The 27600-nt window shown below is 43.4% G+C and overlaps 1 protein-coding gene and 2 pseudogenes across 1 annotated transcript in view; 1 reads left to right on the forward strand and 2 right to left on the reverse strand.

The window, feature by feature from the left end:
• Positions 1-101: 101 nt before the first annotated feature.
• Positions 102-1032, forward strand: LOC107145285 (annotated as a pseudogene).
• A 2867-nt stretch (positions 1033-3899) lies between these two features.
• On the reverse strand, positions 3900-4518 carry LOC107145005 (annotated as a pseudogene).
• Positions 4519-23342: 18824 nt separating this feature from the next.
• LOC125613764 (adhesion G protein-coupled receptor E5-like) overlaps positions 23343-27600 on the reverse strand; it is a 12188-nt gene continuing 7930 nt past the window's right edge. The window contains exons 4-5 of the mRNA XM_048795144.1: positions 23659-23805; positions 23343-23554 (exon numbers count right to left, since the gene is read on the reverse strand). Coding sequence (XP_048651101.1) covers positions 23418-23554; positions 23659-23805 — 284 coding nt within the window. The 3' untranslated portion in view covers positions 23343-23417. The remainder of the gene's footprint in view (positions 23555-23658; positions 23806-27600) is intronic.

Below are 27600 nucleotides of genomic sequence, written 5' to 3' on the forward strand. Positions count from 1 at the left end.
AATCTCTCCCTCTCTCTCTCTCTCTCTCTCTCTCTCTCTCTCTCTCTCTCTCTCTCCCTCTCTCCCTCTTTCTCTTTTCCACTAATTGTCACAGCCACCACATGAAATCAAGGAATGACACACAGATTTCAGAATTCATTCTTCTGGGATTTTCAGAGGACCCAGAACTGCAGCCCCTCATCTTTGGGCTGTTCCTCTTGATGTACCTGGTCACTGTGAGGGGGAACCTGCTCATCATCCTGGCCACCATTTCAGACTCCCACCTGCACACACCCATGTACTTCTTTCTCTCCAACCTGTCCTTTGTGGACATCTGCTTCACCTCCACCACCATCCCCAAGATGCTGGTGAACATCCAGAAACAGAGCAAGGCCATTACCTACACAGTCTGCATCACCCAGATGTATTTTTTCATACACTTTGCAGGGCTGGACATCTTTCTTTTTACTGTGATGGCCTATGACCAGTATGTGGCCATCTGTCACCCCCTGCACCTCACTGTCATCATGAACCATGGGCTCTGTGTGTTGCTGGTTCTGATGTTCTGGACCTTGAGTGTTCCAAATGCTCTGTTACAAAGCTTAATGGCGTTGTGACTGTCCTTCTGCACAAATGTGGAAATCCCCCACTTCTTTTGTGAACTTAACCAGGTGGTCCACTGTGCTTGTTCTGACACTTTTCTCAATGACATAGTTATATATTTTTCATATTTACTTCTGGCTTACTGTACCTTCACTGGCATCCTTTACTCTTACTCCAAGATCATGTCCTCCATTGGGTGCAATCTCTTCAGCTCAGGGAAAGTACAAAGCCTTCTCCACCTGTGTGTCTCACCTCTCTGTGGTCTCCTTATTTTATGGCACAAGCCTGAGTGTGTACCTCCGTTCTGCTGTGACCCCAAACTCATGCTCTACTGCAACAGCCTCTGTGATGTACACTGTGGTCACCCCCATGCTGTACCCCTTCATTTACACTCTGAGGAACAAGGACATTAAGAGTGCTCTGAGAAGACCCTTGGGAGGGCAATTATAGACAGCAATCTTCCTTCTTTGCCTGGTGAGTCCACTTAACATGATGTGCTCCAGTTCCATCCAAGTTGATATACAGGACTTCATTCTCTTTTTTTTTTTTTGACTGAATAATATTTGACCATGTGCTTGTACTACATATATTTTTCTGCTCTTCAGCCAATGGACACCTTGGTTGATTTCTCATGTTGACTATTGCAAATAGGGCAGTCAACATGTATATGCAGGTTTATCATAGTTTTTCTTACTCTAACTCTTTTATTTTGTTAGTGGAATTTATACAACAAAGCAGAAATATTATAATGTGCTTTCTGTTTGTGTCTCAACTCATAGTTGTCTCCCTGTTTCACTGTGCAAGTCAAAGGGTTTCTTGGTTCTAGAACCTTGAAGTGCCTTGAAGTGCTGCAGCCTTGAATGGGGTTCACCATCATCACCCCCTAAAGGAGCCTCCTCAGCCACAATCTGTGGAATAAAGACATAAAGCTGGCCCAAAAATATTCTTTGGAAAGAAAGCCTCTAAGGGCTCCCGGGATGAAGAAGTGATTCTGATGGCAAAGCCCAAAGCTTCAAGCCAGTAATGGTGATTCTCAGTCAGGTGATGGGAGGAGAGCCTATCTTTCCCTTTATATCCCACAGTTTCCTTCTCTATGTTCATTAATATTCTGCTCTCTCTGATTCTCACACGTTTCTTCCTCTGGCCACCCCCCTGCTTTCCTGCAGTTATTTCTTGTGTTGCATCAGAAAATATATGAAAATTCCTGTTTTGTTTTATATGATATTTTGTGCACCATTATTACATCCCGTGTATGACCAATTATGGGAGTGTGTAAGGCGGCCAGTTTTCATGGAGTGATGACATTGAGAAAGTCACCATGGAACTGAGCTAAGGAGTTACAAATATATTTCCTGATTAGCCAAGATGGCCCTGGGAGGAGACCCAGCAGAGCAGCATCTGGAGGAATAAACTTCCATGATGGGCTGATGGGTGGGTGGATGGGTGGATGGGTGGATGGTTGGGCGGGGGAGTGAGTAGAGAGGAAGACATGTAAGAAAGCAAAAGTATCAGAAAGTTTATTGCAGATGCGTGGTGAGTTGGTGGGGCTGCTCTGGGCACAATTCGGTCACCTCAGTGTACCTCTGAAATTCTTAATAATAAAGTGTTGGGAAAAGATCACCTGAATGTTTGGGGAAAGATATATTCTTTGTCTTGGTTGGGAGCAGATCCTGGAGAACGTATGTTTGGAAATGTCTCTGGATAATCAGGTACTATCACCCTCACCCACTCAAGTGTCAAATTTGACCAATGGACAGTGTTGACCACTGTGGGAATGAGGATGTCCAGAGCCCAACCTGGAGGTGAGGTGTGCAAGTCTTCATGGGCTCTGTGTCTAAGCACTGCAAGCTTCTCACTGTTGGTGTGTAGATAAGGGATGGGTAGATCATTGCTGTCACAGAAGCAGAGTGTGGAATAGAGACCCCGATTTGCTGACAGGGAAGGGGGAAGGAGACAGAGGGAGGTTGGAAAATGTTATTATATAATCTTTTATTCATGTATTTTAATTATACAGAATGGTGGGCTTCATTGTGCATTGGTATATTCATTAAAATAGACTTTATCACTGTTGTATGTGTCATTTTTTCTTTGTTTATTTTTTTTGGGGGGGTGAGGTGGGGTTAATCTCTGTTTTGATAAATCTAATGGGTGTACTTCATTTCTGACTCTAGTCTTCTTCCAAAATGCAAAGACCTCTCCAGACCATATTCCATAAGACTCTGTGCAGACCATGGTGATGGTGTACATTTAGGATGGCATTTTTCATAAGATTTATGCCTGAAGACAGTAACCATACACACATATATCTAATTTTTTTATCTATTCACCAGAATGATATCCACACTTCATCCACACAGATATCCATGGACTTCACCTGCTATGTTGATCTTTACATTCTCATGATATTATGTAAATCTATGTGCACTATGAGAGAAAATATAGCAAAGAAGCTTAGGAAACAAAAGGATGGCAAAAAATAAAGCCAATTTAATACAGTGCTTTTGATATTCATTGACACATTTGTACATACAATGTAGTATATATTAAACAATGGAATACCATACACCTCTCATTCTTTCATTTACAATAACATGAGTGACATTCGAGCATGGCACGCTAAGAGAAGTATGACAGGCACATTCTGTTAGGTGTCCATGAAATAAGAAAAACATTATATTAAACCATTTGCCTTGGGGATAGATCATTATGCAGCAATGGATTACTGATACAGTGATTGATACAAACAGATCAGAGGTCATTCAGAATAATCTGTTGTTTCTTATTTTTGGCATCTGTTCTAATATTTGATTGCATTATTCCTAATGACCTGGATATTCATGTTCGTTTCAGATCACCGTATTAAAAAACAGAATATGATTTATATTACCTTCTAAGCATTTGGGAGTGATTGAAAGCATATTTTAAAAATTTCATTTATTTTTTATTATTGCATTACAATTGTAAATAAAAGAGAGGTTCTTTATGCCATATCTGCGCATGCACATAGCAAAATTGGATGAATCTCAATCCCCAATACCTTCCTGTCCCTTCAGAGCAGGTTTTTTTCCCGCCTAGAAGTACCCTGTAGGTCCAAAGCAGAAGTCTCCATCAACAGAGCCATAACTGGGCCTCTTAGTCAATGTCTTGCAAGAGTCATCCTTTGATCATGAGGTTAAGAGAATTTAGGAGATTAAAGAGGAACTGAGGACAGCAATGCTCCTGTCACTCACTTACACACTAATGTGTGTGACAAAGCATGTAAAGGGGGAGATAGTTTGTTAATGACAATGGAGGGAGTCATATCAGTTGACAGCACTCTAGAGTTTTAAGCAGAAACATGAGATGAAATAATACAGAAAATTCAGCAGGTCTTTCTTAGAATAAGAGTAAAGGATGCAATCAAGGGGCCCCCCCCGCCCAGCAGCACAGATGTAAAGTACATCACCATGTCATTAGGGAAAGTGTCAGAACAGGCAAGTTGGACCACCTGATTAGTTCACATAAAAAGTGGGGGATTTCCAAGTCTGTGCAGAAGGACAGTTGCAACACCATTAAGCTTTGTAACAGGGCATGCAGGACACTCAGGATCCAGCACATCACAACCATCAACATGTAGAGCTGGGGGTTCATGATGACTGTGTAGTGCAGCGGGTGAGAGATGGCCACAAAGTGGTCATAGGCCATCACGGCCAGGAGGAAGTTTTCCAAACTGGCAAAGACTATGAAAAAGTGCATCTGCATGATGCAGCCTTCAAAGCTTATGGCCTCGCTCTGTATCTGCATGTTCACCAGCATCTTTGGGACAGTGGTGGAGGTGATATAGATGCCAGAAAAAGACAGGTTGCTGAGGAAGAAGTATATGGGTGTGTGCAGGTGGGAGTCCAAGTTGATGGCTAGGAGGATGAGCAGGTTTCCACATACAGTGATCAGGTACATGGAGAGGAAAAACCCAAAGGGGAAGGGTTGCCATCCAGGTTGCTCTGAAAATCACAGAAGATGGAATTCTGAAATTTGAGTACCATTCCCCTGTTCCATGTGGTCCATCTGACGAGAGAGAGAGAGAGAGAGAGAGAGAGAGAGAGAGAGAGAGAGAGAGACAACAACAACAATCAGACATGCATGACTAATGTTTCATAAACAGTCTCATTTATGTTACAGCCAAGAAACTATTTTTATGTTTCCTATATGAATCTTCTCCCCTTTAGGAAACACCGCAACCTTTATGATTTCCCATTCTCAGCTTTTCCCAAGAGATCATGTATTCTACAATAACAAATTTCTTTATGCCTTTACAGAACCAAATTCAGTATAAACCCAGTTCCTGGGGCTGTCTAGACAATGTGCAATCAATGCAGAAAAAAGACAAGCATCCCTAAAATATTTTTTTTTGTCTCAACACCTTTATTTCTCTTCAGGAGGTGACATTCTCTTAATGTTTTTCAAATGCCATTTTTTTTCAGCCTTCCTTTGGTTGGAGGGGTATATATTTCGTTTGGTTTTGTATCCAGTGAAGACTATGATTGAATTAAAAATGAAAAAATAATGTCATGCTTTTCAGATTCTGTTTATAAAATCTTGTACATTTAGAATTTTTGACTCTCTAGAGTTTCTGTGGCATTCAGTGTTTAGAATTGTAGTTTCTGATGACATCTGAATAACATGCAGTATAACCTAAAATCTTATGATATAGAATGATATAAGAAAAAATTTAAATCGCATAATACGTTAGATGATAGAAGTTGCTCTGGGCTCTGGATAATGAATCCCCATTAGGAATACAAAAGATATTCCATGATTTTTTATTCCATAATTTGTATTATGGCCTAATAAACCTAGAACAAGTGAAAAATATTGTAAATTGAAAATGCCTTGACTGCCTTAACCTCATGAACATCCCAGCTGGGCAACACAGTAACTGTAGCCTCAGTGCAGTTCTGAGCTCTTGCAAGCCCTTGTAATGTTGAACTGGCAGGGCACATGATGTCTGTTCTCAGCATCATGAGGGTATCATACAGCCTAACACCAGCCTGGAAAAGAACCTAAGTTTGAAATTCAATGTACAGTTTCTTCAGAATGCACATTGCTTTATACCATTAAAAAGTCAATAAATGACAGGTGGAAACATCAAACCTTGGGGAGAGTCTGTATACTGTGCCCAGGTACCCCTCCTCTGAAACCTGCTCTCATTGCTAAAGGCACACACACACACACCCAACACACACAGCACTGTACACACAGCACGATGTGATAACACAAGGCTCTTCTCACTCCCAGCCACACCATAAGAAAGAAATGGATTTGAGCTACTGATATCAGATTAACTTGCCTGAAAGAATGTAGAATTGGTCATCAGAGACTCAGGATGTCAATTTTTCATCACAGGTTACATCGTAGTTCCCTTTTTCTATGGCCTTTATCTGCCCTGTGTTAAAAGAAACAATAAAAAATACGCTGAATGAACAGAGGGGGGTGATAAATGGACCTGGAAGAGACAGAGCTAATAAACTCAGGAGGTCCCCAGGAGACTGTAAGGAAGGAACATTTTCCATTTGGTGGCATTCCAAGTCCCATTCTATCCCCTTGATGCCCAGCAAAAACAAGAGATCAAAACCACATTAGCCAAGAGAACAGAGTAAGGATAACATCAGAGTGTTGAAAAGCACATACGTCAAATGTCTAAATAGAAGAAACTGTTTCCTAGAGAGTAAATCAACAACTCACCAAAGGAAATACATCAAGAACCACAAATGCTCTTTGTCCTGGTTTGTGAGACAGAATGGCCTTTCATGTGCTCACCCCCATTGATTTCCCCACTGGTCTTCACAGGACTGGATGGCAGGTGAGGAGGGCCTCCGTCTTTCCACAGACAGCGCTTTTCTTGGGTCTTAGTCTATGTTTTTAATTGTTCTAAAGTTTACCACTGATGCATCATGATTGTTCATATTTGGGGTACAATGTGACATGACAATATACATCCACACTGTGTAACCATCAGGTCACAGTTGTGTGTGCATACAGCACCTTGAATTTCCATGGTTTCTTCATGTGGGAACAGTCACAAAGACTCTCCACCAGCTGCTTTGAAACCCACAAGTATTGTCCACCACAGTTACCATGACATGGGAAGTTACTGCTCCAGCCTGTACCCATGGGCCCTCCTCTTTCTCCACCATGTCCTCCCAGCCTCTAGTAACCACTGTTCTGCTCTCTGCTTCTATGATGCCCTCTCTCTGACACACCAGATGGCTCGTCAGGTCATGGTTATGGATTTAGTCCAACATTTGCGGCCCCTCCCCATACTCTACAAAGTTATGCTCCTGCTGTGATGAGTATAACCTTTCACACACACGACACTCTCCATATGGTACATCCTTGAGGACGTGATGCCACACACATTTATTTGGCTATACTCTGTGCCATTGTAATGCAAGGGACAAATGAGCAGGGACTTTCATCTGCTATTTTCATCTTTATGTTTTCACAATGATATGTGAATACACGTGCATTATTTTAAAAAGTTTCCAGCATGAGAGAAGTTTTTTTAGTGTTTTTGTTAGTGTATTATAGTTATACATCATAATAGGGTTCATTTTGAAGGAACAAGTTTTGGAATAAAAATAAATGCAAGGCAATAGGACCAGGTTGAATACTTTAGTGTCAAAATAAGTGTAACAAACAAAATTGAAAGAATTATTAAACAAAGTAAAAATATAAAATAGCAAAATTTAATTAAATTGGTACATCCTTAAGTATGTGTATCTGTAAAATATATATATATATATATATTCTAGAATAATATATTCCTAGAATTATTTGGTTGAATGAATCAGGAATTATGTTTCAGCATAAATGTAAATTTATTAAATGACAAAATTATATTTGAATGTTGTTGGAAAAGCCTGAAAAGTTAAATAAAAGCTGGTGTAAGTGTCTGTTTGAGTCAGCTTTTTAGTTTTGACTATGTGACCAAAGGTACTGACAAGAAAAATTTTAAGGAAGAAATGTTTATTTAGAGTCTCATGTTTTCATACAGGTCACCCTGAAGATGGACAGCTCCAATGTTTGGGACTTGATGTGAGGCAGAATGTCAGGCAAAGGAGTGTGATGGAGGAAAGCAGGCTGGGATGTGACGATCAGGAAGCAGAGAGCGCTCCACTCAACAAGGACAAAATATGAATCCCAAAGGCACGCCCCCAGGGACCTACCTCCTGCAGCCACACCCCACCTGCCTACAGTCACCAGTCAGTTAATCCCTATCAGGGGATTAATTCACTGATTGGCTTGAAGATCTCATAACACCAATCATTTCAGCTCTATACTTTCTTGCATTGTTCCACAAATGAAATTTTGGGTTATCTAAACCATAACACTGTGTATCTGGAGGAAAATTAAGATGGCCCTCTAGTTCGCATATCTTACCAAAAAAAATCAGAGGAGTCAAAGAATTTGGTGTAAATGTAACCAATACATTTCAGATGAACATCCAGGAAGAATATATATACAAAATCTATGGGTAGGAGATTTATCTTAAATAAGGCAAGAAACTTAGAAGTATGAAGGCAGACACATTTATCTGAATAAAATTTAAAGTTTTTATGGCCAAAATAAAATTAAGAAAAATGGATTAAGAAATAATAATCTGCAATGCTCATTTGGAATGTTTACTGTAAATAATAGACTAGAATATAAATAGACTGAAATGGTGATTGGACATATAAATACTTACTGAAAACCAGTAATGCTGGAAGGACACCACTGTAAATCTCAAGCACACCCATTTCCATGGCAAAAACATGAAGAGCTATCAAATTGATGGGGTTGGAAGTTTTAAACGGGTGGGAAAAGGGATGCTCTAATTTTTCTGGAAATGGGAAGAATTATGGTACCTGGGAAAAATATCTAAATATAGCTTTCAATACCAAAGGTGCAGGTGATCCCAACCCAGCTTTCTGAGTCAAGGGACCATTGACTTCCCAGGCCTCATTGCTGTGCTGTCCTCTGCCTGGTGGGATGTTAGCAGGTCACCCCTCCTGGTGTCTCTGTCAAGGCCATCTCCAGACATTTCCCAGTGTCCCCCAGAGTACCAAAATAAACCAAGTCCAGAACCACAGTTTTAAATATCCAACCCCCAAATACCTTTGTAAAAATCATTGTAGATTGATTATATTGTAGTGGTTTAATGAAGAACGATATCATAGACCATCAGAAGTGTAAATTTTAAGCCATACCATAAAATATTTTGCAGTCAGTTAAATAATTAGACTTTGTACTGCTTGATACGACAGACTCTCTAGGGTGCTGTTGAATGTGAGGTAATGGGGGAAACAGGACAGAACCAGATGAGGTATTTGATAAAACCAAATTTTTCCATGTTCATACCTTCACACATATCTTGCTTCAGTTCATGTTAATGTTCTGTCAATTGTTTTACTATCATTCTTTTAAATTTTTTATTAATTTTTAATTGAAACAATTATGTGTGTTTGTGGGGCACAATGTGAAGTTTTGATGCATGTATACATGATACAAAAACTCAATCTAGTTAATTAACAATTTTATTACTTCACCAATGCATCACTTTATGTGAGGAGAACATGAAACATCTATTTTATTATTATTATACACACATACTAATTGTCTAAATTAATGGGATTCACTGTGATATTTCCACCCATGCAAACATTGTCCACTGATCAAGTCCATCCATTCCTCTACCTGCTCCCACTCTTCCCAGGTGCCTAGAAATCCCTCTTCTACTTGCAGGTCATCTTTCTTTTTCTTGTTTCCACCTATGAAAGGGCAGATGCATTACCTGTGAAAGACTGAACAAGGCTTGTAGATGGAGAAAATGCCCATTTATTGAGGAACAGCTCTGCATATTTATAGAGCCGGGGGTGGTTTGACAGTTGTGACAGTTTAATGGTTGAAGGGTTTGACAGTTGGCCTGGAGAGCATTCTGATTGGTGGGTAAGGATCATGTGAGCCAACAGGGCTAGTCTGATTGGTGGGTAAGGATCATGTGAGCCAGCAGGGTTAGTCTGATTGGTGGGTAAGGATCATGTGAGCCAGCAGGGCTAGTCTGATTGGTGAGTAAGGATCATGTGAGCCAGCAGGGCTCACCATTGGACAGCTCTTCTCTGGGGATGGGAAAGTTAGTCTTTGGAGCTGGGGCGACTCCCAACAAAGATGAGCTCATCAGCCTGAGACTCAGAAAACACTTTCAGTCAAAGCAGTGATGAAGTGCCAGGAGGCAGGATCTCTGGAAGGCAGGTGGGTCTATGGAGGAGCAATAAAAACTAGGTTCCCTGGGTTATAAATGGGTCTCCTGGGAACAGAGAATCAGCAGGAAGAATATTCTGTCTTTCCAGGCCAGTGTCCCTCGGGGGAATAAGAGGGAAATGAGCTCATGAGCAGATATAGGGAGCTGTGGCTCTCTGCTCTGATGTGGTCCCTCAGTGCATAGCCTTGTGCTGGACAGGATGTGGAGGTGTCTTTGAGGTCTTCAGTATGCCCAGGAGCCCAGCACCCAACTCCTTCCTGTTGTGTTTTCTGGGGACAGAGCTTCAGTCACCATCAAGCCCACCCAGGCAGGACCTTGATCTTCCGCAGAGAGACTTTCCTACCAGAGCTGGTCTCCTGGTGAGTCTGGGAGCTCAGTGGGCACTGCAGGAGGGCAGCAGAGAGAACCAAACCCAAGACTCTTTAGCTGAGGTCAGGGGAGAGCCAGGCTGAGCTAGCCCAGAGCAGGGCTGCTGTGGCTGCTTGCTGTCCTGATGGATGATTCATTCACTGGCTGCATTGATTCATAATAGTTAGCAGAGAAGTGAATGTTGCACTAACACAGGGCTCTCTGCTGACCATGAACTGGTGCTAAAAGAAGCTGAAGAGAAGATGGGAGGGAGGCATCCAGAGCTTCCAGAGAAAGAACAGAGACCCAAGAATCTTTGCAATGAAGGGAGTAGAGGAACACGCTTCAACTGTGGAGGGTCAAGAAGTTAGATTAGGGATTTTTAAAAATGTGTTTGCTTCCAATGAGAAATATTTGATTATGTTTGTGTATTGTTGGCAAGGATTCATATTAAGGATCTTGCAAGCATTATCATGCAACGGAAGTTCATGGACACACTTCTGATAGTAGTGTCTGTCCTTTTGATATTCACATGGAAAAGCAGTATGTCACACCTGAGTACAGATATGCCTAAAAGCCTTACTTTGCAATATCTGTGAGGCTGCATATTTTTGTGGGTTGGTAGCCAGTTACTCTGTATTGCAAACTGTCTCCCTGGAGATGCAGGTGCATTTTTCCAATTTTCTTATGCATTCTTATAAAGTATTGGAGTGCCCCAACCCCAAACTCCCTGTTTGCTTTTTAGTTTATTTGTTTCAGGTGTGTATAGAGATATTTGTGGGGAATGTGTGAAAATTTATGAACTTTGTGTAGTCCAATCTGTCAGTTGGATTATGTTCCCACTTTATTTCTGAAAGAGCTCAGCAATTGGTATTCTTTACTTGTGAGTTCTTGCTTCACAATTCTTGTGCATCTCTGGTGATGGTGGGTCGTGTTTTATGTGTATTTTCCAACTTGTTTTCACATTTCTGTAGTTGCTTATTGTGACCCTTAGCTTTTGATGATCAGGTACATTTCTCAGAGAGGCGTTGGCTTCAGCCCTCCCTGGGAAGGCATTCAAGCTTCCTTCCCATTTGATTATAGCTCGTCCTATCTATATTGTGTGTATAAAACCAATTCATACTTTCAACATTGTTACCACTGTGCATTGTACAGGATTTTGTTCATATTTTAATATTTATGAGTTTTTGGCAGTTTATTCCTGAGTTAGGAACCCAGTGGATATTATTAAATCATTAATATTTCATAACTTTTCTTTTAGATTTTCATTCAATTTTGTTTCAATCAGTGTGAGCTCTTTGCTTGTATTGAAAAATGACATGAGTCCCATTAATATGCACAATGAATATATATAAATAAGAATGATAAAATCGAGAAATTAAATAGTGAAAAGTAGAATGTGTGCTCATTAGAGGAGAGGAATTGTGGAGGAGAGTCAGGAGGAGGTTGTTGGTGGCCACCAACACACACTTACATAAGAGCCATAAATCCTGATGTTCACAGCATAATGACTGCAGCACATCATATTGTGTATTTTAATAGCCATAATTTTATATTTATGGGAAAAAACATAAAATTACTTCAAAACAGTAGACCATCTTTTAATTATATATTCTTATAAAGAATTAGAAGAGAAGTTTCCCAACACTGAAAATTGATAAATATTGAAGGAGAAAGAAATGCTGATTATTCTGATTTGAACTTTGCATTTTGAATATGTATACTGATTTCTCAGACTGTACCCTGTTAACATGTACAGGTATTGTTGTTGAGAGCCACATCCGAAGGGGCCCCAGCAAACTTCCAGCTGCCAGCTGATGATTGGCTCACAGCGGCCCCAGAAAACTTCTACCTGCCAACTGATTGGCTCCTCTATGGTGATGTTCATTGGGCTGTTTCCCCACCCTTTCAGACCATGGAGCTGCTCATTGGGGGACTTTTTTTTTGCTCTGCCCACAGGACCCAGCCAATCGGCCTCAAGAGCAGGAGGAGTGGGGGAGGTTGAGAGGCTTGTGGGAAGCCGGTGGTGGCAGTTGGGCTCTGAGGGAATTCCTGAAGAGCTCATGTGGTGTTGCCTGTGTGTTCTAAAAATAAAGTTCTTTTCTTCTTGACAAGTGGCTCGTGAATTGTGCCCAGCCAGACTGTGGCATTTGGTGGCCCATATGGGGAACAATTGAGGGTAAGGCGAGAGGATGGGTAGCCATTTTAAGATTCTTCTTTTGTTTTGCTTCATTTTTGTTTTAAGTTGCCTGTCCCTGGAGATGTGTAAGATGGAAGAAAAACCGCTCACATCTGAGGAACAGAAAGGGAGAAAGGATGGATGGACATTTCAGGAGGCTATTATAATGATTTTTTGTTGTTCCAATTTTGTTTCACTCTGTTTCAGTTTTGTTTGACATTATCTTGTTGGGTTGTATTAGAGTTATAGTAGAAATATTCAAGTAAAAGGGAAGGTCTTTTGAACTAGTCTGACAGAGGAAAAAATTCAAGTAAAAAAGAAGGTCTCCCGAACTAGTCAGACAGAGGAAGAAAGTTTAGAGCAGAAAAAGCCATCAGGGAAAAAGTTACAACAGGAGACTGCTACTAACACCTTTGTATTACCAAAGGGTGTAAGTGTCCAACCAATAGCGCCACCTCGACAGGAGACTGCTACTAACACCTTTCTTTCACCAGAGGACGTAAGTGTCCAACCAACAGCACCACCTCCATATGCTGGGAGGCCCTCAACCCCTGCAGTTGATTGATGGGATCCTGAGACAAGATCTCAAATATTAACATGCCCTGTATTTGAGCAGGCAGGAGGGCAGCGAATTCACCATGCTTTAGATTTCAAAACAGCGAAGCAGCTAAAAGAGGCTGTAACAACCTATGGTCCTCAAGTGCCCTTCACTCTAAGCATGGTCGAATCCATTACCAACATGAACGTGACACCAGAAGATTGGGCTAATATGTGTAAAGCTGTGCTAAATGGNGCACAGTTACTAATAATACCCAGCCTACATGATAAATTTTCCAGTCGTACTGTAGAAAGAGGTTCCAAGGGATTAGGCTCCACAGGTGTAGATTGGGCTATGCTTTCTTTAAATTTAGATTCTCGCCCCATGCTAAAACTAAATATTCAAGGACATGAATTTAATGGGCTACTGGATACAGGTGCAGACCTTAGCATCATCTCTCGTCAAGAATGGCCAAAACATTGGCCATTACAACAAGCCACTCAAACGCTTCGAGGCCTAGGAGTGGCGACTAATCCCCATAGAAGTGCAATGGTATTAGATTGGAAGGATCCTGAAGGATGTGAAGGAACTATACAGCCATATGTATTGGATCATCTTCCCGTAAATTTATGGGGACGAGATGTCCTAGATCAATTAGGACTAACATTAACAAATAACATCAATCCAAATGCGCCCACTATTATGACTAGACAAGGTTTTAGGAAAGGATAAAGATTAGAAGAACAAGAACAAGGTATAGCAGCACCAATACAAATAGATCAAGGAACAGACAGACATGGGTTGGATTTTCAGAAGGGTTCACTGAGACAATAAAAATTACTTGGAAATCAGAAAGACCAGTATGGGTTCCTCAGTGGCCCATGACTAAAGAAAAGATACAAGCAGCCCATGACCTGGTCAAACAACAATTAGTGGAAGGACATATACAACCTTCTGTATCTCCCCATATTACTCCCATTTTTGTCATCAAAAAGAAATCTGGTAAATGGAGATTATTTCAAGATTTAAGAGCCATTAATAATGAGATGGTTATTATGGGACCTGCTCAATCGGGGATTCCTCAATTGTCTGCTTTGCCCAAAACCTGGTATGTCTTAATTATAGATATTAAAGATTGTTTTTTTTTTCAATTCCAATTCATCCTGAGGATAGTCCACATTTTGCATTTACTATCCCTGCACTGAATCATGAAGGTCCCGATCAGAGATATGAATGGAAAGTACTCCCTTAAGGGATGGCTAACAGCCCAACTATGTGTCAAATATATGTTAACAAAGTAATCCAGCCACTTAGAAATCAAAATCCTGAACTACAAATATTTCACTATATGGATGATGTATTATTAGCACACAAAGATAAAAACACATTGCTAGAATGGGGAATATATTTCCCTAAGATAAACTTAAAATAACTCTTTTACTCTAAACTTTTAAAATTTGGATTCATCAGGGGTTAGTGCTGCGGAAAGGCATATTTGTCCGAAAAATGTACATAAGCCCAAGGTACTTTGGAAGGATATTCTAACAGGACAATGGAAAGGTCATGACCCAGTAATTGTCTGGAGTCAGGGGTCTGTTTGTGTGTTTCCACAGGTAGAACAGCAGCCGATTTGGATTCCAGAGCGATTAACTAAGGTCCTGACCTAGTGATTGTCTGGAGTCCGAGGTCTGTTTGTGTGTTTCCACAGGGAGAACAGCAGCCGATTTGGATACCAGAAAGATTAACTAAAGCAATTTCTACAGACCAAAAAGAAGATGTCCATAACAACTGATATCCCAAACTCCAGTTTGGCTATCCTTAAATAAACTGTTATATAAACTTCAAGCTGCCAGCAAACTTCCAGCTGCCAAGTGATGATTGGCTCACAGCGGCCCCAGAAAACTTCTACCTGCCAACTGATTGGCTCCTCTGCAGTCATTTTCATTGGGCTGTTTCCCCACCATTTCAGACCACGGAGCTGCTCATTGGGGGACTTTTTTTTGGGATCTGCCCACGCCACCCAGCCAATCAGCCTCAAGAGCAGGAGGAGTGGAGGAGGGTGAGAAGCTTGTGGGAAGCCGGTGGTGGCAGTTGGGCTCTGAGGGAATTCCTGAAGAACTCGTGTGGTGTTGGCATGTGTGTTCTAAAAATAAAGTTCATTTCTGCTTGACAAGTGGCTCGTGAATTGTGCCCAGCCACATTTTGAATATGTATACTGGTTTCTCAGACTGTACCCTGTTAACATGTACAGGTATTGTGTTTCAATTTGTGCTAAAGTTATAGTTCAATTGTAGAGAGCTTGCCTAGCGTACACAAGGCTTTGGGCTTGAGACCCAGCCCTGCCAAAAAAACCAAAAACCAAAACATAATGAATAAATTGATGTCTGCTATTTAATAAATTTTTAAGACAGAAATAAAACCATAATCTCATGCCTTAAAGAAAAAAGCATATACTTGTACTAATTCAATCTATGCTGCCATTCTCTGTTCTATAAAATCTTAGGCTATTTTAAAGATTTTCTTTATATATTATGCATACACACATGGTCTTACACTTTTATGCAAATGCATGAGTACAATCCTATGCACATCATAAATACTCTCTGCATTGGCACAGTATTCTTTTCTAGTTTATCCCCTCTAGTCTTCTACCACCATAAGTTTTCACTTCCTGTTCATGGAAATTGAACCATACAGAGCCCTCTTCAGTTGTTTTTTCCACTGTATGTATCCTATATTCATGTGGCACCCCTCAATACCATGTCAGTGAGGTTGATCCACGTTGCGTGGTAACAGTGGCTGGTGCTGCCTTTTAGGGGCTTGAGCTCTTCTGTCAACAGCGCTTCTCCTGGGCCTGTGCAGCTGTGAACTGCCTCAGCGTCTCTGCCTCCATATCGTGTCCACCCCCTTTGTTGCCCCGACCACTGATGAGACTGTTTCTGCTCCACTCTGCATGTAGGTGTGTTCATCTTTTGAGGAATGTTTTCCCCAAACTAGCAGCATGAATCTGATTTATCTGAAACCTCCCTCATCTCTTTCTTCCCCCTTCAAGGCTGATGATACCAAGATAAGACATTTTCAGGATTTGCAGGAGCTCCATGATCATCAGGTGGCCAGCGTGGGCCCATTGGAGAGATGTCTAGAAGTTTGGTCACCTGTCATTTCCTAACCTAACCCCCTTCTTTCCCCCTCACTTGAATATTGAAAGGAGCTCAAGTGTCTGCTGAGTTAAGGCAGTCTTTTAGGCTGCTAGCCCACTGTGAGCTCAGTAAATGATTTTTTCTCACCCCCAAAACTGCCCTTGATTCATTGGGCCCTTTTCAAGCAGGGGAGTAAACAGACTTGGGTTTGGTGGGAGATGTAAGATTTCCATGCTTTATGTTCTTTTCACTGATTACTGTAACAGTATAATTAACGAGTTCCAAAGAAACAATTCTATCATTGTATTTATGTCTAACCTGCCTGTGTATTTCCTAACCTCTTTCTTACCCAGTGCTTTGTGATGTTGTGGTGAACAGAGGCATGGTGATCTTTGAGACACTTTGGCTATTTCCTATTGCAAAAGTGATCTATCCCATTGCCTGAAGGCTTAAAAAATGTCCAAAGCAAAATTCATTCAAAAACTCATGATCCAGAGATAAACATTCCACATATGGAAAAATATGTATCTGCATTTTACTTAGAAAATTGAGAGGATGAACATATTTAATGGATTTTATTTAAAGTAAAAATTATGATTTAAATTATTTTCAGAATGATAACAGTATTTTTACTAATGTAGCACAGAGCATGGGGTTGGGTTCTTTCTCTCATAAATTTAAAGAATAAACTTCTATGGACCCAAGAATGAGAGCAAAGTAATAGGATTTGTTAGACTAATAGAAAGCAGGGCTCCTTAAGAGGGAGGGGTCCCAGAGAGGGTCACTGAAGTGTGGCTATTGTCTAGGGGTTTATATAGATATAGAGGTGTAAGGAAGTCAACCCCCATCCACTCCTGGGCATGGCACGCAGTGTCCATGCAGCCTTCAGTCCAGTGAAAATGTCAATCAGGGATTTTTTCTTCCTTGCAGAGGCAAGGACCAGAGTCACATAGGTCCTGACTTAAAAATAGCCTTTTTGTAAGTTTCTTAGCAAATATCTGCAGGTGCTATTTGTACTCACTGCCCAGGAAGTGACCCAGGCCCATCTCCCTGTCAGCTCAGTCTTATCTCCTCCTCCTGATTTCACTAACACATCTGTCATGACATTATCTGGGGATCTATTTTCTTGGTAATTTGGCCATGACTTCACCGTTATGAAATATCTAAGTGGAATACGGCATTCTTGGGAACCTTCCACATCCTGAATATTCCAAATCCCACATAGGGCATGCCATCTTCCTTGCAGACACCACAATATTTCCATAAAAACCTTTTATGTTTTCTATTTTTCTTCTTTTTTTGTTAAAAAGTTTAAAGCACATTCAAGTCCTTTTAAATATTATTGATATGAGCATCGTGGCAGGCTGGTTTTCTTGCTTCTAGAATTTTTGCATGGAAGAAGCCTCATAGGAGGGGGTGCAGTAGAAGGATATTTAGCAAAGAAACTGAGGAATTGGGCTGCAGATGGCATCTGATGTTGAGTTTGCTCAGCACCAGGTCGGGCATGGACAGAATTCAGGTTCTGCAAGNTCTCTAAATAAAATACAGTGTGGGGGTGGGATGTGGGTGAGTGGTTGAGTGCCCCTGAGTTCAATCCCTGGTACCTCTCTGCCAAAAAAAAAAAAAAGATGGATCTGATCTCCCCACTCTAGGGTGTGTGTTGGCTTCTGACCGAAAACACGAAGAAAATTAAAGAAAGACTGCCATTGTTATTTATTGCCCATCACCTACTATTAAAAGACAGAGTGTTGAATTCTCTCTTTCCATATCTTCCCCGTCCCCAGGGAGTTTTTTATTCCTGCCTCTGTGGAAGCTCAGCACACTCCTACTGATTTAGATGGGCAACCTCACTGGAGCCTTATGAATGCTGTGCTTCAGAAAATTATTCAGAACTGATTACAAGACAAATGTTTTGTTTTATTAAATGAGCCAAGGAAGGGATTCCAAAAGGAGAGGAAGATACTCCAACAACTCAAACCCTGGAGATGCCCAGTTTAAGGAGACACTGGAAGATAAAATGACATCAGGGAACCAACACAGCGGTCCAGTGCCCAAGATGGTAGAAACACCTGAATTTCCCCATCTGATGACTTCCTATTTTCTAGACAGAAAGTTGATGTTTCTTTTCCTCAATGTGTATATCATTCCTAGGGCTGTGGTGGAGGGAGGGGTGGTGAATCTATTCAATTATCTAGAAAATGAAGCAGATTTTGATGGCTCCATGAGAGAGAAAGCCAACCTATGTAATTGGTGTGATAGACAAAATAATGACCCCACAGACATCCACACCCTAAGACCAGGATGAGAGCAAGAGGACAGACAGTGCACGTGGGCGTCCAACAGTGTGTGTGGCTCCCAGTGTCCTCTTCCACCTGCCCTGGGAGAGTGGCCAGCTCAGAGCAGGACTCCACTGTGCTTGGGCCTGTCTCCTCCCCCCAGACCACAGCTGCTCCTCTCCTTCTATGGGAGGTCTCCCCCTGCTTCCTCTGGATCCTGCCCTTACCTCGATAGTGTCCTTGGCCACAATTGGCTTGAAATCCCTGTGCAGATTGTTGCCTTTGTCAAAGAAGTGGGAGAGACTTTGGGGAGGTGTGATGAGGGGTCATGAGTGGATGGGAAGCTGAGGGCTAAGGGGTGGATACTCGGCCATGCTAGGATTCCCACCTCCCTGTCTTGGCTGGGGCGCTCACCTGGCTGTTGACTTCAAGGGGCAGAGGCCTGGTGAAGAAGGCCTACAAGCCTCATATGGGAAGAAATGTGGGTGGTTCTTAGGAAAGGTGTGTTTTCCCCTGCTGAAAGCTGCTAAGAGAAGGGAACTGCATTCTGCCTATAACCAGGGAGTTGGGAGGAGGGCAATGAGTCCCAGGTGAGACTGCAGCCCTGGCCAATGCAATTATTTCAGCCTTGTAAGACCCTGTGCAAGGAACCTATCTCCCCCTGTGCTGGGTTGCTGTCCCTCAGAAATGTGAGGTAACAAATTTGTTTCACTTAAGCAGCGACATTTGCATAAAACTGTTTTGCAGGAATAGATGATGAAGGCAGACTCTCACCTGCACATCGTAGCTGGCCCTGAGGATTGCATGGCTGCTGAGGCGGGTACAGTGGCAGGTGGTGCTGCCGTCTCTGGTACCCAATGTCTTGCAGCCTGCAGTGGCCCAGTGACCACATCCATTCTGGCCATGGTCCCAAAAGACACAGAGCACTTCACGCTTTGGCTCAGAGGACACCAGCTGTAGGAACAGCACAGAGGTGTGAGCTGGTCTTTTTTTGCTTGGAGATTCTGACCCCTTAGAGCTGGCTTGGGAAGGGCTGAGTTTCCTGGATGGGGGGGCACTTGTGGGGAAACTCACTGAATCTCAAGTTTAAGACGGATAACAAGGGTGTGCCTGGGCCTGTGGATCTTCCCACATCATGGTCTCCCACCTCCCACTCACAGGATGGGAGAAGGTGAAGGTAACTGGAGATCTGAGGTTCTGGGTGTTTTTGCTTCTCAAAAAGGCTGAGATGACATCTGAGAGCAGGACATGTGAGACCCTCAGCAGCGAGTCCTTGGGTGTCCCATGGGGAGCCACCTGCTTCTCAGGCTCCAGGACCAGGGGAGCCTCAGCCAGCAGCTTGGCCATCCCTGGGGTGGAGACCAAGCCCACCACAGAAGGGCCTGCAGGACGAGGCCACGGGTGAGTCTCAGGGTCTCCTCCAGGGCCTCCTCCTTAGATGGCCTCTCCTCCTTTTGAATTGTTGTATTATAATGATACATAATAGTGGGACTTGCTGCTCCACATTCACACGTGCACACAACAGAATGTGGCCTCATCACTCCCCAGAACCTCCCCTTTGGACACTCTTCTAGTGACCTCTTCCCACCCACATCACCCTTTAGTGTTTAATTCTGTATTTTTTCACATCCTTGGGCATCTTTCCCACCCTGAGACCTCTTCCAAACAGTATGGTACTTGTGTGAAGATGGATATCCCACCTTTTCCCCATCTCAGATGTTACCTCTGTGAGCAGATTTCTGTGCCAGATTCCAGTTCAGCTGCATGTTTGCCTGATTCAGACTCAAGGTGACATTGCCATCTCCTCGCTTCTGCACCTTTATGGACAGTTCTATGAGGTGTAGGAATAAGAAGAGTTATGTTAGGAATATATGTGTGTATACGTGAATATTGTATATGTACACATATGTCTCATGATATACATGTATTTGTTGATCTTCCCATTTACTATAATCACACATATATTCAAGTGTATAAAAGACACAAATATAAGTTTATAATATTTTGTAACCTCAGATTTCATATGTGTGTGTGTGTGTGTGTGTGTATATATATATATATTTTGTGTGTGTACATGAGTGCATACACATTTGTATATGAAATCTGAAGTTATGAAGAATTTTAACAGTAGGAGCAACTTTGCACCAACAAATAAGAAAACTTACATGAAATGGACAAAGTCTTAGGGATGCAGAAACTACTAAAAATGACTCAAGAAGAAGTAGAAAATCTGAAGAGACCTATCACGGGTAAAGGGATTGAAGCATCTGAAATCAGATGGTTTTGATTGTGAAATTCACCCACCATTTAGGGAAGAAGAACATGAATTCTTTTTAAACTCTTTCAAATAACATAAGAGGGGACACCACCTGGTGATTCCTGGAGGCCAATATTACTCTGATGCACAAAGCAGATAAATACATCACAAGGAAAGAAAATAAGAGACTTTATTGCTTATGAAAACAATCTGTAACAAAATATTAGGAATCAATTTAACTAAGAAACTCAGGACTTGTACTTAGAGAACTATAGAGGGTTTTGAAAGGAGACCCTAAATGAAGGGAAAGACACCTCATGTTCATGGATTGGGAAACATTATATTGGTAAGATGGAGACACTCTCCAAAGAGATCTACAGGGTCAATGTCATCCCTATCCATGTCCCAACAGCTGATTAACATTATAATTTGCTTAAATTGAAAACTCACCTTAAAATTAACACAGCATTGCAAGAGTTCCAAGTAGTTAAAGCATGGCTGGAAAGAGCAACAAAGGGGGAGGACTCACACTTCCTGATTTCAGAACTGAGAGCAAATGAGCAGAGCCCAAAGCAGCGTGGTACTGGCATGAAGACAGAGGGAAAGGTGAGCCCAGAAATAAACCTACACCTCTGAAGTCAATTGGTTTTCAGCCTGGGGACCAAGATTATTCAATGGCATAAGAACTGTCTCTTCAATGATTGATGAGGAATTACTGGATATCCAAGAAAAAAGAAGGAAGAGGGACCCTACCTCACACACACACACAGATTAACTCAAAATAGAACAAAGGCCTCAATCTAAGAACTGAAGCCCATAAGAGGACCTTGGATTTGGCAATGGATTTTTATATATGACACTGAATGTACAACAATGAAGGAGAAAGTAGATAAAGTAGACGTCCTCAAAATTCAAAACATCTGACTTTAAAGTGAAACAATTATCACAGATGTGAAAAGATAATCCATAGGATTGAGAAAGCATTTCCAAGTTGCACATCTCATAATGGTCTCTTGTCAAAGTAGATGAAAAGCTCTTACAACTCAAGAACCAAAGGACCAACCCTATCACAAATGCACAAAGGATCTCAACAGACATTTCTCCAAAACACAAATGGCCCAGAAGCACATGAAAAATGCTAACCATCAGCAGTCAACAGGGAGATGCAACTCAAAGAGGCAATGAGACATCTCCTCCCATGCACTATAATGGACGTGATAAAACCAAATTAATCAGAAGTAACACTTTTTTTTCCAAGGCTTTGCACCCCTCTGGTATAATATACAGTAATACAGCCACTTGGCAAACAGTCTTCTGGTTCCCCCCAAAATTGAACCCAGAATTACCATGGTACCTAGCAAGTCTACTCTATGGTAGATACTCCAAGAACTGCAAATAGTTATTCCAACAAACACTTATATATCAATATCTTTGCAGCACTATTTACAACAGCCAAAAGGTGGGACCAAATCAAATGTTCATCAGTGGCTGAGTGGGTCAACTCAACACATATAGGATGGAATAATACTCAACTGTGAAGAGGAATGGAGTGATGCTATGCCATGTTCAACAGCATTATTCTAGGTGAAAGAAGCTAGATGGATAGGTACTACTTTGCTTTACACTAAGTATGGAATAGGCAGCTCCTTTAAGACAACAAGCAGGTGAGTGGATGCCAGGTTTGGGGGAGGGGAGGAATGAGGGATGAAAGCCGAGAAGGGACTGTGTTTAATTTTAGAGAAAAATGTCTTAGTAATGAAGGTAATGGCTGCATCAGTTTGTGAAGGTTCTTGATTCCACTGAAATGTATAACTGGTGGATTTTATTTACATATTTATTTTTTGATGAATGATGAGTGGTGAAATTAAATGGTGAATTTTATGTTATGTGAATTTTATCACAATGAAACAAAGCATACTTAAAAAAAGATTCATTTGCATACTTCCACATTAGTTGTCTGAATCTGTTTCTATTTTGCTACCTACATGTGTACTATTTTTGGTTTTCTTCCTTTTTCACTGTAGTGATTATTTATGTGAGTCACGCTGAGGTACAGTGTGGCCACTCAGCTCTAGTGGGATCAGAAGAGGATGAGGCAAGGAACAGGGGCTGGCGCAGACCCAGGGACTTACGTGTGCCTGCAGAATAATTGAAGGTTGCTGTCCCCTCAGGCAGACCCCTGCTCAGGTGTCTCAGGGCACTCTTCAGGCCTGTCAGCAGGTGAGTGGCCATGCAGTGCTTCTGTGAGGGTGGCAGGGTCTCCAGGTCCCCAGGGGCCTCCAGCAGCTCATCCACCTCCTGCATGATCCCCTGGAGGGATGAGGGCACAGAGAAGGTGGACTTGGGCCAGAAGGACCACATGAAAAGCTTGACCACTAAGCCCCAGAGAACAGACCCAGACACTGTCCAGTTGGGGATAGAGAGAGCATGGTTTGGGACTCCCTGGGTGGTCCTTGCTCCTCAGAGGTCAGCCCTGGTTCGTGACTGTCAAGGATGACAAAACCCAAAAACCAGGATGAGAGCAAGAGGACAGACAGTGCACGTGGGCGTCCAACAGTGTGTGTGGCTCCCAGTGTCCTCTTCCACATGCCCTGGGAGAGTGGCCAGCTCAGAGCAGTACCCCACTGTGCCTGGGCCTATTCCCCTCCCCCTAGACCAAAGCTACTCCTCTCCCTCTATGGGAGGTCTCCACCAGCTTCCCCTGGATCCTGCCCTTACCTGGATGGTGTCCTTGGCCATGGCTGACTTTAAATTCTTTTGCAGATTGTTGACTCTGTCAATGAAGCCGGAGAGACTCAGGGGAGGTGAGATGAGGGGTCACAGGTGGGTGGGATGCTCAGGGCCAAAGGGTGGACAGGGTTCTGCCCCAGGAATTCCCAACTCTGTGTCCTGGCTGGGGTGGCTCACCTGGCTGTGGACTCCAGGGGGCAGAGACCAGGTGAAGAAGGGCTTGACTGCAGGGACAGGATAGTTGTGCATTAGGAAGAGCATGTGTGTATGGGCATGTGTGCTTATGTGTGGGGTGGAGGAGGTTTTGGGGTCAGGGCGGGCCGGGTACCTTTGCAGATGTTATTGTACATGCCATTGATGCTCCCAGGAATTGGCTCCCAGCCTGGGAGGCAGTAGCACCAGTACCACCCCCAGGTGTTGGTGCAGGTGGTGGAGTGGTGGCACTTATGCTGCCCAGAGCTGCACTCGTCCACATCTGGGGACATAGAGAGAGGGGTTGGTTCCCACTGAAGCCAGGACCAGTGCTCTCTGCCATTCGAACTCCACCCCCTTTTCCCCCATTAGTGCCCTGCCTGGGCTGCGGTGCTGCCACCTAGCGACCTACACCCTTGCATGTGTGACAAGAAGTGTGTGAGGCCTGATGCAACCCATGCCTTCTCTGTACTGATGCAGGTTGTGAGGCTGCAGAAACATGTCACCCCAGTTAGTTTTTTGCTGCTTCCCAGGTCCCTCAGGAGCCTCCGGTCAGAACACCAATTCCTTTCCCAGGACCCTGGTCTTTCCATACAGCCCCCAGGATCCTTTGGCCAAGGTATATACACATGGCACAATGTGCACCCATAGGGACCTTGTGTCCTCAGAGTCCCCTTGATCCCCAGTTTAGCCCTGTGTACCTCCTACATTCATGCACCTTCCCTTTTCCCTCTGTGTACTTGGCGCTAGCATCTCCCGGGATGGGTCCTGGCTCCTTTCCACCCATTGCTGGATTCCACCTGGCCCCATGGATGGTGGAAGCAGATTTCTTTGCCTAACCACCTTGCCCTGGAAGGAGGCAAATCCTGCTCATGCGTGAAAGTTACTCATCCTGGGAATCACGTTGTCAGGCCAGACCATGGCAAGGTCCAGAGCAAGTTGTGTGGAACTAGCTTTCTTCTGAATGGCAGGGACATGGTCTCCAGGAAGACCCAAACCCTCTGGGAAGCTCCTTAAATGGGTGCAGATGTGCTCATCTTTTAAACACATAAGATGAGTCCAGCACCCACCATGTGCCAGGCTCTCTTACAGGCACTTGTAATTTTCATAATCCTCCTGGAAGACACAGGAGGTAGGCACTGTTATGATCACCTTCATGATACAGATGGGTAGACCAAGTTCAAAGAGAGGTAGTGACTTGACTAATAACATGCAGCTAACAGGTGGCACAGGCAGTTTTTAGACCCAGGCAGCCAACGCAGAGCTGGCCCCTGGCATTCATGCTACCCTGCTTTTGTGCTGGGCAGCAGGAACATGCACACCTGCCTCAGACCAGGGCAACACTCCTGTAACCAGGGTTCTGCCATCTAGATGTCACAGGAAAGGGTCTGGCAACCTCAACCCTGATGATGGGGAGGTGGGGAATGGCCTAGCTTGCAGCTGTTCTCCTCTAATTAATAAAGGATTCTTGGCTCCAGAAATGAGCACACAGCCTGGCTGTGCGTGCAGCAATTGTGCCCTGTATGATCTGGCCGTCTGCAGATTTTCCACAGGGCACTCTCATGGCCCTCATTTGGTGATGTCTGCAACATGACAGGTCAAAGGCTCACCTCCCAATGTTGTCCTTTCTCTCAGGGAAGAGACCCTGGTGCTCAGCCTGACCCTGCTGTGAGACACACACAGACCTAAGACCCCAGGTGGACCTCCTGAGCCGGGCTGCTCTGGAAGTCCCAGGACCACTCTAATCTCTGGAGCAGAGCCCAAGGACATGTGGGTTCAGATTCTGTGCCACGGTGGGGCCTGGCAAGGGATCTACAAGTCCTCTCCATCCTGGAGTGGCAGAGGGAGGCCCAGCCATTCCCTGGACCCTCCCCTGTGGGAATCTTTGCACCACTGGGGTCCTACAGGTGGTCTACGCTCATGGAGAAGGTGGCAGTGATGGCCACCCTTGATGCCTAAGCAGTGGGGGATGGTAGATCATGGCCAAGGGCTTCCCAGAATGACACTCAAATTAACACCTGAGGATAAATCCAGGTGCTCAGAAACAGAGCAAAGCTGGGCACTTCCCATGACTTGACCTCAGAATCTGCTGGGAAACTGTACTGACAACACAGTGTGGTTCTGTATGGGGACACACACAGCCATGGAACAGAACAGACAGCCCAGAATAACCCACGTATTTACAGCTGATTGTTGATGAAGGTGTCAAGAGCGCACAATGGGAAGGACTCTTCAGTAAAAGTCTGGACATGCCAACCAGGAGGACATCAGACCCTCACCTCACACCACACAAAAATCACCTCAGATTAAATAGTGAAGGTCAGATTGGAGCTGCCCAGCTGCTTAGCAGAGAGCACAGGGGAGAGCTGCGCAACGTTGGCCTGTCAGTGATGGTTTGGGCGGGACCCAAGGCACAGGCAGCAAAATACAAACGGACCAAGGGGATCGTAGCCAACTAACAGCTTTTGAAAAGAAAAGGAAACAGTGGACAGAGTGAGGGACAACTCAGGGAATGGGAGGCACACTCACAAGCCACGCATCTTATTAGGTGTTAATATGCAAAGTATCATGAGAAGCTTGATCAAGCAACTCAGCAGTAAGAAACCCGCTCACCCCATCCGCCAATGGGCAAATGACCTGAACAGACGCTTCTCAAAGGACAACAGGAGAAGGGCCCAAAGGCCCAGGAGAAATCCCCCGCCATTGAGAATCCTCAGGGTACTAGAAATGAACTGTAGTGAAATGTCACCTCACACCTGCTGGGTGGCTGTTGGGGAAGCCGGATGGGCACACAGTTGGCCAGCAGTCAGCGCAAAGAACGATGTGCCCACCATGGCTGGGAATGTAAGTGAGCCCCACTATGATGGAAGGCAGTGGGGACGGTCCTCAGATATTAAAAATAGAACTGCATGGGATCCAGAAATCCTTCTTCTCGGTTTGCACGCAAAGGAAACCAGATCAGAATATTGATCTGACCTTTATCTATCAGTAGAGAGACGTGCATGCTTCATGTTGTAGCACTATTCACAATAGCCACGCTCTGGAGTCAACCGAGGTGTCCATCCATCCACAGGAGAATGAATTAGAACACCCACCCACAGCGGGGTCCTATTCAGCCTTAAAAGGGGAGGAAACTCTGTCAATCACAACAACACAGGTGAACCTGGAGGACATTATGTTAAGTGAAATAAGCCAGGAACAGAAGGACAAATACCACACGATGTCACCTCCACATGGGACCTGTACAGTCAAACTCCTGGAAGGAGAGGGTAGCATGGTGTTTCCCAGGGGTCAGGGTAACAGGAGGGGGTTGGAGAGATGTGCACCCAAGGCACAAAACTTCAGGTAGGAGGAGCTAAGTTCAAAAGATCTATTGTTCATATTTATTTATTTTTGGTACCAGGGATTGAAGACAGTATACTCTACTACTGAGCCACATCCCCAGCCCTTTCAATTTTTATTTTGAGGCAGGGTCTCACCAAATTGCTTAGGGCCTTGCTTGCTAAGTAGCTGAGGCTGGCTTTGAACTTAAGATCCTCCTGTATCAGCCTCCTAAGCTGCTGGATCCCAGGTGTGCACCACTGGGTCTGGCCAATGGTCTGTATTCTTGAAAATCACTAAGGGATTAGATTTGAAGTGTTCTTACCACAAAAATCAGCACCTGAGGCATTGCATATGGTAATCAGCTCCATTTAGCCTTCCCAGTGGGCATGCATGTTTCAAAATATCCTTCTGTACCTGATCAATATGTACAATATTTTTATTTGTCAATTAAATAAATACAGAAAAAAAACAGGAATATATTCCTGGAGAGGGATGACTGAGATGCCTGTGTAACAGGAATGCCCTCAGTGCCACAGAACTAGTATACTGGAACGTGGTTAAAATGATAAGTTTTATGGTATATAGGTTTTATTAAAATTTCTAAAACCCTGCCACTGAGCAGCAGCAAGAAGAACTAAAGTGAGGTGCTCAAGCAGGTGAGGTGGCACATGCTGTAATCCCAGTGACTCAGGAGGCCAGGGATGTGGTTAGTGGTAAGGCCCCAGGGTTAGGTCCCCAGGACCAAAACAAACAA

Source organism: Marmota marmota, unplaced genomic scaffold (assembly GCF_001458135.2).
Source record: "Marmota marmota marmota unplaced genomic scaffold, marMar, whole genome shotgun sequence".
NCBI lineage: Eukaryota > Metazoa > Chordata > Mammalia > Rodentia > Sciuridae > Marmota > Marmota marmota.